This window comes from Mobula hypostoma, chromosome 15 (assembly GCF_963921235.1).
Source record: "Mobula hypostoma chromosome 15, sMobHyp1.1, whole genome shotgun sequence".
NCBI classification, from domain to species: Eukaryota; Metazoa; Chordata; class Chondrichthyes; order Myliobatiformes; family Myliobatidae; genus Mobula; species Mobula hypostoma.
The window spans coordinates 15,180,541-15,193,764 of record NC_086111.1 but is presented as its reverse complement, the minus strand read 5'-3'; the positions used below and the strand labels follow the sequence as shown (position 1 = coordinate 15,193,764).

The 13,224-nt window shown below is 42.2% G+C and overlaps 1 protein-coding gene across 1 annotated transcript in view; it reads left to right on the top strand.

Annotated features, from left to right (window-relative positions):
• terf2ip (telomeric repeat binding factor 2, interacting protein) overlaps window positions 1–13,224 on the top strand; it is a 32,556-nt gene that overhangs the window by 5,562 nt on the left and 13,770 nt on the right. Inside the window, exon 2 of the mRNA XM_063067767.1 lies at window positions 2,010–2,152. Within this exon, the coding sequence (XP_062923837.1) occupies window positions 2,010–2,152 (143 nt within the window). The remainder of the gene's footprint in view (window positions 1–2,009; window positions 2,153–13,224) is intronic.

Here is a 13,224-nt window from a genome sequence, read left to right as displayed (position 1 = left end):
CAGAAACGAGTTCGGTGGGGCAGGAGCAAGCTGAGACAATAAGTCGGCCAGGACAGGCAGGTTTGTGGATCTTGGGTAGGAGGTAGAAACGGGAAGTGCGGGGTGTGGGAACTATAAGGTTGGTAGCAGTGGATGGGAGATCCCCTGAGCGGATAAAGTCGGTGATAGTGTGGGAGACAATGGCCTGGTGCTCCTTAGTGGGGTCACGATCAAGGGGTAAATAAGAGGAGGTATCCGCGAGTTGTCGCTGTGCCTCGGCAAGGTAGAGGTCAGTACGCCAGACTACAACAGCACCCCCCTTATCAGCGGGTTTAATAATAAGGTTAGGATTAGTGTGGAGGGAGTGGAGAGCAGAGCGTTCCGAAGGAGTGAGGTTGGAATGGGGACAAGGTGCGGTGAAGTCGAGACGGTTGATGTCCCGTCGGCAGTTGGCAATAAAGAGATCCAGAGCAGGCAGAAGACCAGAGCGGGGTGTCCATGAAGAAGAGGAGGGTTGAAGACGGGAGAAGGGGTCATCGGTGGGGGTGGAAGAGTCCTTGCCGAAGAAGTAGGCTCGGAGACGGAGACGGCGGAAGAAAAGTTCCGCATCATGGCGAACACGGAACTCACTGAGGTGTGGGCGAAGGGGGACAAAGGTGAGGCCCTTACTGAGAACAGAGTGTTCTGGCTCTGACAGTTGAAGGTCGGAGGGGATGGTAAAGACCCGGCACGGATGAGAGCTGGGATCAGAGGGGGGAGGGGGGAGGCTGGTGGTGTCAGTGGAGAGGGGAGGGTTGGGGTGAGAGGAAGATGGAGCCTCTGAGGGCCCAGGAGCTGACGGTGGGATCTGAGGAAGACGGGGCTGCGGAGTGGTGGTGGGGGAAGGGGAGACGGGAGTCACAACAGCAGCACATAAAGACCCGTCGACTGCGCCTCTTCCTATAGATGCTGCTTGGCCTGCTGCGTTCACCAGCAACTTTGATGTATGTTATTAAAACAAAGTAGCTTTTCCTTTGTTACTGCACAGATAGCATACTTCAACTAAAGAATCAACTAGAATATTCCAATTTAATACATTGATATTTATTTTCTGTAAAATAATCCCACTCTTTTTGAAAGTCTTGTAATTATAACAAGACTTATTTAGATTTTTGAATCAAATGAGCAAAACCAGAAAAATTGCAGTGATACTGCAGTTGATACTGATAATGGCTGACATTGGATTAAGATACATGAATGTAGGCAGAGAAGAAAGTTTCCTTATTTATTTTCTATTGCTATTTGCTAGTCAATTAGAAGATGTTTTGTCAGACTGGACCCTAGCATTGCCATATCAAATACTCTTGTGTATTTCATTGAAGTCGCCTCTTTTAAATGCTGAAGATAGGCTCTCATTTATGACTTCAGTGACCAGTTAATTATACTTTGTGGAGCTGCAGGACCTACGGTAGGTACAGATTACCTACATCTCATTCTAAAAGCACTACCTCTATACAGTTTAAGCCTGAATTATTTACCTTTGGATGTCTGAAGTGGGACTTGAAGAGTGCTTTACTATCAAATTGTGCTTATGCTTATCTCTGTGCAGTGGTTAGAGGCCACATTTCCTGCTCACACTGGGTCATCCAAGGTGGGAAGATTTATTAAAGATTGCCTTCGACTTACTTGTTAAGCAACTGGAAACAGGCCCTTCAATGCAACTTGATTTTGCTGAGCCTATGATGCCTACCTGAGCTAGTCCTAGTTGCTTGTGTTTGGCCTATATCCCTTAAGCCATTTCTATTCGTGTACCTATGTATTTTAAACATTACCATTTATCTGCCTCTGCCTTTGGCAGCTCATTCCACATTTCACTGTATGTCTGTGTGTGCTTGCTTATAAGCATCAGATGTAAATTTGTATTTGTCAAAAATTGCAGTGACTTCTAAAGATCTAAGTAAACCCATTGGGGTGCTATTTCAATGATTATTGAATTAGCATTATACCACTTGTCTTTAATAGTTTCTCCTGTGGTTGAATGCATCTGATAGGTAAAAAGAATACTGACAGTCTCCAACATGCTGACCCAAAGTCGATTGAGGGTGCATCTTTCCCAGATGAGCAGGCATGTGATGGTGTAAATTCAGAGGAAGAATGCTTCAACATATTTCCAGTTGCTATTCGGGAATTTGAGGTAGGCTTGTTATCCTGTTAATGCATACTTTGTTTTTATTGAGGTTTTAAAGCTTTTCTTAGGATACAAAGCAACCAAGCATTCCAGGCTGAAGATTATGCTTCACTTGTCTCCTCAAATTTTTCATCATAGATAAAGGAGCAGAAATGGGCCATTCAGACCATCTTGTCTGGCTGATTTTTTTTTTCCCCACCCCATTCTCCCACCTTCTCCTTGGAACTGTTAACCCCTTTACCAATCAAAAACCTATCAATCTCTGCCTAAACTACATCAAATGACCTGGCCTCCACAGCTCTGTGGCAATGAATTTCAGATTCACCAATCTCTTGCTGAAAAAATTCCTCTTCATCTCAGTTCTAAAGAGATGTCCCTTTATTCTGAGGCAGTGGCCTCAGATCCTCTCTTGGCCACTCTATCTAGGATTAGAAAGTTTTAGTGAGACCTCCTGATTTTTTTCTGAACGGGTACAGGCCCAGAACCATCAAATGTAAAGCCTTTCATTTTCAAGATCACTTTTATGAACGCTTTTCTAAGAACAACACATTTTCTTGGATATGGGCTCCAGAACTGTTCACAGTATTCCACATGTGGCTTAACCAATGCCTTGTAAAGCCTCAGCGGTATATCCTTGCTTTTATATTCTAGATCTCTCAAAATGAACGCTATCATTGCATTTGTCTCCCTTAACAATCTGCAAATAATCTTAAGGGAATCCTGAACTGAGTCTCCCTGTCCCTTTGCACCTCTGATTTCTGAACTTTCTCCCCACTTAAGAAAAAATAGTTTACACCTTCATTCTTCCTATTAAAGAGCTTAACCCAATACATCCTACACTATATTCCATCTGCCACTTCCTACCCATTCTAAACTTTAAGTCCTGCACTCTCTCTGCCTCTGCGATGCTATCTGTCCCTCCACCTATCTTTGTATTGTTGCAAACTTGGCTACAATGCCATCAATTCCTTCATCCAGATCATAATCATATAGAGTGAAAATTTAAGCTTCCCGACACTGACTCTTGTAGAACTTCACTAGTCATCGGCAGCCAGCCTGAAAAGAACCCTTCCTTTATCTCCACTCTGCCTCTTACCAGTTGGGGAATCTTCTGTCATACTAGTGTCTTACCTCTAACACCACAAGCTCTTATCTTGTTTAGCAGATTTGTGTATGGCACCTTGTCAAAGGACTAATGAAAGTCCAATTAAATTGTCTACTGATTGTTTACTTTCTCAAATAATTTTAACCGACTTGTCAGACTTTAATTTAACTTCTCTCTTTAATCAAACTATGCTGACTTTGTCCTGTTTTATCATGTACTTCCAAATACTCTAAAATTTCATCCTTAATATTGGATTCTAGAATCTTGGCAACCACTAAGGTAACATTTTCCCTTGTTCCACCTACATCCTTGGTACCTACGTAGACCATGTCAATTGGACCTTTCCCCTCCCATTCCCAAGTTCCTCTGCAAGCCGTATGAAATATCCTGCACCAGGCAGGCAACGCAGCCGTTGGGACTCTGTGTTTGGCTATCAATAACTGTGTGTATTCTCCTGACTAATATTAAAACTCTCTTCCCCACCTCTTGAATAGCACACTGCACCCTGTTAGAATGCTTGTCTTTCTTACGGACACTGCTCTTGTCCACATAGAGCAAGAATCTCAAACCTGTTAGAAAAGCTCAAGAGCTAAGGTGGCTCCTTCAACACTATCTTCTGGATCACCCTAGCTGCTCAGTAATGCTCACACCCTTCTGTCCCTGAGCACTGATCAAGTTCGACATGGTTAATCGCAGAGGCTTCCTGAAAGACATTGTCCAGGTAATTCTCCTCCTCCCTGATGGGTCACAGCGTTTGAAGCTCAGATTCCTACTCATCAACTTTGAACCAGAGTTCCTCAAGAAACCAACAACAGGGACCACAATGGGGTACATGCTCCCACATCATGCAGCTGTAACACATTACCTGCATCTCCACTTAATTTAGTTATGATCTTCTTTAATAACAAAATACTTTGTTTTTATCTCATTTATGTTTAAATTACAGTAAGAGGTTTGCTAAGTTCAAGAAAGGGAAGTTAATGAACCTCATGCACTCTTACCAAAGCCTGATACCCGCCCTCTTCTTGCCAAACCTTCCCTGCTCAGTCAATAACTGTTCTGCCGGAGTATGCCATTTATTGACTGTTTTGTCTCCCAATTAGCCAATCCTGTTGATGGAATGCTTTGTTCCCTTCTCACTATATCCTTGTTCAGCCTCAAGCACTTCCTGTGAATTGAGTTCCTCATTCGCTCCACACTATAGTTTCTTGAGTTTCCTCTTAGTTTTTTTTAGTGATTACCCTGTGATGATGGCCTTTGCTCTGGAAACATGCTTTCTGTATCCACTCCTCTCAGAGTCATTCATAGTTATACAAGCCTCTTACTAGGTTACCCCTCTTTTTCTTTTAGAGAGAATTCCCAATATGTTTATTTTCTTGGTTATGGATAGCTTTTTATTTTTGGTATCATCTTTGTTAGTCTTCTATACATCATAATTATTGCTTCTTGCATTGGACAACCAGGACTGTATTCAGCATTGAAGAACAGTGTACAAGTTTAGCAAAATGAAATGTTAACAAGCTTGCAGAGACCTCCGATGCTTTATTTTGACATGTGTAAACCATTTGTAGAGTAGGAAGGACATATCATTTCCTGCATTGTGGCCTCCTTGACCCTCAAAAGTGGCTAGAAAGAACCCATGTCATAAATGAATTTAAGTGATAGGATTGAGATTGAGGAATGTAGGTGTAACCCTCTCACCATAGGCTCGTAAAGAGTTAACTATTACTGTGAATACATGCTAACAGCAACATAATTTGACAATGCATGGGAATAATGATGAGAAAGCCTTTTTCAAAAAATAAACACACCTAGGGTAAATACAAAATATAAAGGTTTGAATGTTCCTTTAAGGGAAAGGAGGATTGATACTTGTATGAACACTGACACACCCATGCAAATTTATTGTTCGCCAGAAAGCAATAATTTAATTCACACCATGAATTAACGTTACATTGACAAAATATTTTAAACTCTAACAAAGTAAAGAAAAAGGCCCATTACACATATGTTAGCCTAAAGTGTGCACATAATCGTTGGAGCTCATTGTTGCGTAGTCAATCCAGGTTTGCTTCACTCCATTCACTGCCTGAAACACGGTCCAAGTGGAACATAAATAAATATCCAACAAGGCGTCTCAAACATTCTCCAAAGTCATGTGATAAGTAGCTAATTAATGTATTTGTACTTTCTCCGTGAGACTGTTGTCTGCATGAGGACTTCGTGACAGCAGTATCTGTCCTTCCAAATGGGTTCTGTGCGCACTTCACCATGTTCTTCACTCATGTTTGTCATTCCTCTCCATTCTTTCGTCTCCCTCTTGCTTCCTTCAGCTCTCTCCAGAAAAATGGCTAACCCTGCTCCCTGTAGAATGTTCTGCAGCATCTTATTGGACAAAATGTTAATGAAATAAATCCTACTGGCTATTACAACAAGCCTAACTTAATCAACTGAATTATTAATTTAAACATTAAAAAACTTGTTTTTACAATGTAATTAAAGGAACACATTGCATTTTGAGAAAATATGCAAAAATAAAATGCCCAACAGCATAACTGTATTGATACAATAAAGCATGGTTTAAATGAGGATATTACACGAGAAAAGCGTTTAACAGTGTGGGCACAGGAACACCTTGCCAGTATTTTGACATGTGTAAAGATAAAAGATTTTACACAAACTGTACATATAATTTGCCAGAACTTGAGTACCTGAGCTATAAGGAAAGGCTGAATAAGTTAGGACTTTATTCTTTAGAGTATGGGAGAATGAGGGGAGATTTGATAGAGGTCTAAATAGGCTAATTGCAAGTAGGCTTTTTCACTGAGGTTTGTTGAGACTACAACTGGAGGTCATGGGTTAAGGGTGAAAGATGAAATGTTTAAGGGGAACTTCTTCACTGAAGGTGTGGAATGAGCTGCCAGTAGAAGTGGTGAATGCTGGTTTGATTTCAACATTTAATAGAAATCTGGATAGTACGTGGATGGGAGGGGTATGGAACTCCAGGTGCAGGGCGATGAAAATAGGTATATTAATATGCAAACACGAGGAAATCTGCAGATGCTGGAATTTCAAGCAACACACATAAAAATTGCTGGTGAATGCAGCAGGCCAGGCAGCATCTATAAGAAGAGGTGCTGTCGACGTTTCGGGCCAAGACCCTTTGTCTTAATAGTTTTACATGGACTAGATGGGCTGTAGTGCTCTGACTCAGCGACTGACTAATGCAGGCCACTGACTTTATTTTTTAAAAAAAGTTGGTGGCACCTTATTTAATGTCATTTGTAATTGCTATCTGTACATAGCACACTTGGCCTAGATTGGGATTTTAACCAACAATTGTCTGAAGCAGTATTTCCCAATCTTTTTTGTTTCGTCCAACACCCCTCCAAAGCACCTTCATGCTTGCCAATACACCTCTTAGGCTCAATATACTTTCTGGCAGCCCCATACTGTAAAAACGTGTCTACCATATGCTAACATGAGAAAAATTATTCTGCTTTATTTGTCTTTAAACCTAGCTTACACAGTACCTGTGTACTGTACAGCAACTTTGATATCAATGTGATCCTTGACCTTGATGGTTTTTAGCAAGTGTTAAAATATCTGGTTCAAGTTGTGACAGCAAAAGCCTTAAGTCCCCACTCGTAAAAATGTCCAAGTGGTGTCTGTTTTTTGTGTGTGCGGTTCGCTGCACTGAAGCCTCTTTCAACGAGGCAGGAGGATGGAAATGTAACGAAGAGCAGTTTGCCTCTTCTCCAAAGACCAGGAGATTTTGTTTGACAGTGTAGCCACATACCACAAAAGCCAACATTTTTTGAAAAGCATTTTTGCTTCATCATCATTCTGAATTTCTTATTGCAAGCTTTTTTCCTGTTTTTCCATCTTGCAGAGAAATGGTTTAATTAAGCAGTCAGGAATTTCCAGATTATTCAAATCCGTGAATCGAATCTGAAAATCCTCCAGTGACTGCAGGTGTAAGCAGTACTCTTGCAAATCACTGTCTGTGAAAGATATGCAACAGAATGTATAAATGAAGCCACCAGAGAAAAGTACTGGTAGATACAAAGCAGCTTCTTTATTTGAAAAAACAAGGTACAATAGGCATCATATGGAGATGCTTTCGGTCGAAAGGTTTTGCTGGCCCAACATGGGGCTTGGTATTTTATGTACTAAACATTAAAGTACAATTCCATTATTTTTTGCTTTCACTGTTTTCCCTCCTACATCCATAATATAAATAGCCTGTCTAGTTGTTGGCAAGGGTAGGTCAGTTATTGATACCAATGCCCCTGTGTCAACTAATGTCGCATTGCTGGACCCTTAAGAATGCTGTTGTGTACATTCGTGGGTTACCAGTGCTGCAGTGGGGGCTGCCACCACATCATCTTCTGACCTAGAAGCCGTATTCACTAGCTCTATGATCTGACCAACAGTTAGGATGATCAGACTGGGCATCAATGGGGTGAGAGATTGCGTGTCTGCTGTGATGTTCACCTGTTTTTCTTCTCTCTGTTTTTGGACATTGCCTTCAACCATGTCCAGATAGGCCACACCTGTAGCATATCAACTGCTTTGCCCTCCCACGTCTATTCCAGCAGTGCCTTGCTTTGTGTCCTGGCTGCCGGCAGGCAAAACAAACCCTCAGGGACCTCACAGCAGCTGCATCCACCATAGCCATTTTACAATTTCTCTTGTACTTTCTTTGGTCTATCTCACTGGCCCATGAAAGTATTGCAGGGTAGGTCGATCCCACCGTTAGCCCTAAATCTAAAATTTCCTGGTGGGCTGAGCTCAGGCCTTCCTTTATCATTTTCAGGAAGACTGAACCGTCCCTCCCTGGGTTATCCAACTCAGAATACTCATGTGCTCAGTATTTGCGTTCTGCATAATTTGTGACTGCCTCATGAACTCTTTGAATCACTGCTATTATCATTCCCCAGTTACTCTCACCCCTCCCCAGTTACTGCTTCACATCCCCTTTAAAAGAGAGATATCTATCTTTATTTCTGGTGTTCCTGGTAGTTGCCCATGTACCATCGTGCATCCTCTAGGCCATACTGTCCCACATATTCCTTGGGCACTTCGCTTTTCCCAACATGTGTATATCTTTAGGGTGCATCAGATGAATGTCAACCATTTCCTTGAGGTAGTGCCACAATTCTGAATTCCCACATGCAGCTTTAAGTGAGGACAACTCTGATAAAATGCTTTGTTTCTCCTTGGAGGTGAAGGGCTTATGAATTGTTGTAATCAGAGTCACAGGCTGGCTTGAATCACCAGGGTTCTCGGCCTGATGTTGCCTGACCTCAATAGGTGCCATCCTAACAGATGTATCTGGGTAAAACCTCTCCCTGAATTATCTCCACACTAATTCCCACACTATGCAAAATATAAATGATGGGTACCGGTTAAACAGCCCATACCTAAAACTGCAGGGTATGTACTCTAAAATCTTCCTCTTTTGAGCATCTGATGCCTGTTGTATACCTTTTGCATTACACTTGCAAAACGCGAATGCTGGAATGCAGCTCCCTGAATGAGTATACGTGCCCCCATTGTGGTGTCCCGAACCGTCAAAAACCACCCTTCACAATTGGTGGCTCAGTCTCACCAAATTAACAGGCGAAGTTTTGTCTCGTACATAAACACACATGCACATGCACACACCACCTTTGTATCTACCAGCTAAGCTCTCCGTGTTCGTGATATCTCGTGTACCACTGACCTGAATAGATCCAAGTGTGAGTGCTGATTTTTTAAAAAATACTCACCCATTTAGACTGCTAAGATTGCTGGTCACACGATAGGTCACAAAGGTATCCCACTCCTGACACCAAATGTTGTTGTCGTGAATGCAGCCACCAGAGAAAAATACTGGTAGATACAAAGCAGCTTCGTTACCCAAGAAAACAAGGCATATGGAGACACTTTTGGTCGAAAGGTCTTGCTGGTCCAATGTGGGGCTCAGTATTTTATGTGCTAAGCATCAAAGTACAATTCCATATTTACGAAGTATGCACAATGCTTTCTTTGAAACTACGCAGAAACTTCACACCTCCATATTCTCACGCATAGAACAGACATTCAAATGAATTTTATCAGCATTGTCTGGTTTGAGTTTCACGACTTTTAGGAACCCATTGTTCAGAGTTGCATTCCAAATTAAATCCACAATACATATTCAGATGTGAAGACTGGTGATTTGATGAAAGTAAATGTGCTAAACCCAAAGATTGTTCTAACACTTTCCATGCAGGGAAACTGAGAACATTCTTCTCCCAATGTTTTGCTTTATATATTTTTAATTCTCCATTAGAAGTGGACACTACACTTCTTGCCTGGATAAAAGTGAAATTTGCGATCTGCAGTTTCATTTTCAGACTCTTCATTTTGTCATACTGATCAGCTAGGTATGCCACATCTCTACATAGAAGTTCAGTCTTGTTTCCCAAGCTCTTGTCAACTTTGAGCAAAAATTTGACCACAATGTCAAAAAGATCAAAGAAATGTTTTAAGCAGCAGCCTTTTGACAGCCGCCTTCAGTGTGAAGAAGCAACATTTCAAGCCTGCCATCGTTATCTTAATAACTGGCAAAATAATCCATTTTATGGATGAGCTTTAATTTTGTTCATAGCAGATATTACAAGAATTATGCTTGAAAAAAGTTGCTGGCTGAGATTTTTAGCTGCAAGATGTTAATGATGAATTAAACAAGGGATTGCAAACAGACTTGGAATTTCTTTTTTTCGTAAATGCCACTAACGACCTGTCATATATGATGCTCAAGAAATCACGTTCCTAATCAGAATACTTTTTATCCTCTATATACATTTTGAGCTCATCGTAGACTGATTCTCTGATATTTGTCTTTAACTTTTTACAAAAGAGAATCTCTTCATAAACTTTTTCATTTTTGATAAACCGTACATATGGCATTAGCAATTCCTTATTGTCTTGCACAGTTGATGCATCCAATTGTGTCCCAAAGTCTGATTTTTGTAGCTCTGTGCATAGTTGATACTCAGTGTCTTCACTCATTTTGTTAATACGACGAGCTATAGAGTTATTACTCAGAGGAATTAATTTTAAAATACTGGTATCCATTTTGAAAACAGTGGTGAGTACTTCTAATTTAGCAGGCATTATTAATCTTTAGCCAACTGTATGAGATTTTCCACACTTTGCTATCACTTTGGAAATGTTATAAGAAGCAATGAGACCACTATCAAGGTCACTTTTTGCTTTCTTGGCAAATAACTCAAGTGTGCAACGCTTTCCAAATGCTTCTTTCATCTTCTGGAACAGAGTAATAACATAAGTAGCCTGTTTAGGGTGGCTTTTACAGAAGTATTCCTGCAATCTTGATGGCTTCATTAGACCGTGCAGTATTTGAAATAAGAGACATGGGGTGTCACTGCTGTGATGCCAAGCAAAGCTATCGGATGATTGATGCTAATCAGAGAGATAAGAAAGACAATGGAGAAATATTCAAAATGCTAATAAGAGAGAAGAGAGGGATTAACGGAAAAGAAACACAATTCAGAATATTGACAGACCGGTTGCTTTGAACCTGAACTGTTTGAAGTTTGACGGACAGGGGATACCCCAGCAGGGGGATAAAAAGAGCAGGTTTGCTAAGACACGCAACACACCACGAGACTACGAGACCCTGGGAAGAGCAGTGTGCCCCCACATGTTGGTGGGAGTTTGGTGGTCCGGTTCGCGGGAACCGACCAGAGGCTCACAGGGTGTAAAGGTGCGATCGGTGGGAACCTGAGGTGTGTGTCCACCCTTGCCTGGGTGCCCGGTTCACCTTGGAACAATCATATCTGGAACGGAGGGGTCACAGTCGGTGACCACAGCGGGAAGGAAGACATCAAAGGGTCTGCCCGAAACCAACTGCGAAGACATCAAAAAAAGGTCTGCCGAAACCAAATTGCATATCTCCCTCCCCCCTCCCCCTAACAGTACAACAACAGCGATTACTGCGAACTGCACTAAACTGAACTGAACTCTGCTTCACTTAAGATTGATCATTTTACCCCTAGACTGCAATAGAGCTTGGTTGATTCCTATTACCCTATTTCTGTGTATATGTGTGTATTATCATTGCTAACCTGTTACATTAGAGTACTGTATTACTTATGTTATGTACCCCGTAACTGGGTTGCCAAACCAGCAGAAATGGATCACTCAGTTGGAGTCTGGATTACTAGAACTAAGAAAGTTTTATTAAAGAAACAAGCAACACAGTACTCTAATCAAAAGGATAATAAATGCAACAGTTCAGCAATGATAAACACACATGTACACAGAATTAAGATAACAGGATCAATCAAGCTCTATCGTTGTCTAGGGGTAAATGACCAGTTTCAAAGTGACGCAAAGTTAAGTTCAATTTAGTTCAGTTCGCAGTAATCGCTGCCGTGGGAGATGGACAGTGGGGGGAAGGAGAGAGAGAGCAAAACGAATGAATATTCAAACGGCTTCCACACACAGACCTTTGATATTCTTCGCAGTCAGCTTTCGTGCGAGCCCTTTGTGATGTCATCTGAGGTCACCGACCGTGACCCCTCCGTTTCCAGATACGATCGTTTCTCTGCGGTGAACCTGGCACCCAAGCAAGGGCGGACACGCACCAGGTTCCCGCTGATCGTGCCTTTCCACCCTGTGCGTCTATGGCTTGGTCCCCCAACCAGCCTTCCAAAACTTCCCACCGACTTGTGGGAGACGCACCGCTTCCAGGGTCTCGTTACCTCGGAGTGTCGTGTGTGTCTTGCCTTAGTGAACCTGTCCCTTTTTATCCCCCTGCTCGGGTATCGCCTGTCCATCACTTCAAACAGTTCAGGGTTCAAAGGGGGAGCCGATCTTGACAGCTCTCCTTCCGTTAAACTCTCCCGTCCCTTCATTAACATCTCCAAATGCTGCTCCATTGTTTTCCTTTCTCTCTTTCTCTTGAAGACAGGTGGCAGACCAACTGCTGATCCCACTGGTGCCAGCACAGGCCAGCTAACATCTTAATCTATGTGTATTCTCGTCACACTTATGTCTTCAATAAAACTTCATTAGTTCCTAGTAATTCAGACTCCAACGAGCGTTCCATTTCTGCTGGTTTGGCAACCCAGTTACAGGGTACGTAACACTGCTCTGACAGGAATGGAATAAAACCATATTCCAGGTATGTTACATTGTACTGGTGTCCCCTGCTTTTTGAACATTCGCTTTACGAAACCTCACTGTTACGAAAAAAAAGCAGCGCGCGATAAAAGGCACCGCGCACTCCGAGCAGCCGCTCTCCCCCGGATTCGGAACGGCATTCTCGCCAGCATTGCTTTAACGCATGCCTGTGAGCAGCCGTTAGCAAGATGAATTCTATGCTATCGGAAAAGCCTAAAAGAGCTCATAAGGGTGTTACACTTAGCGTAAAACTAGACATAATTAAGCGTTTCGATCATGGTGAATGAAGCAAGGACGAAGTGAGCTTGGCTTGTGGAAGCTGACGAAGATGATGCTGAAGAGGTTTTGGCATCCCATGACCAAGAACTGATAGATGAAGAGCTGATGCAATTGGAAGAAGAAAGGATAACAATTGAAACCGAATGCAGTAGCGAACTGGAAGTGAAGCAACTGCGTGAGATTTTCACTGCAATGATAAAGTACGACTTTAATTTTGAAAGGGTACATAGGTTTAGGGGATATTTGCAAGATGGTTTGAGTCTTTACAAAGAACTGTATGATAGAAAAATGCGCGAGGCTCAGCAGTCAAGCAAGCCTTCCACAGCAGACGACGAACCTTGACCTTTGACATTGAGGCAGGCAGTCATAGGAGAAGATGAGCTGCCTGCCCTAATGGAAATAGACGACGAGATGACACTTCAGTGTCCCTCTACCCCAACACCCAGGCAGCAGACAGATACCGATTCGCAGAGAATGCAGCAGTAGCCAGGAGACACACAGCACATCTTTAAGA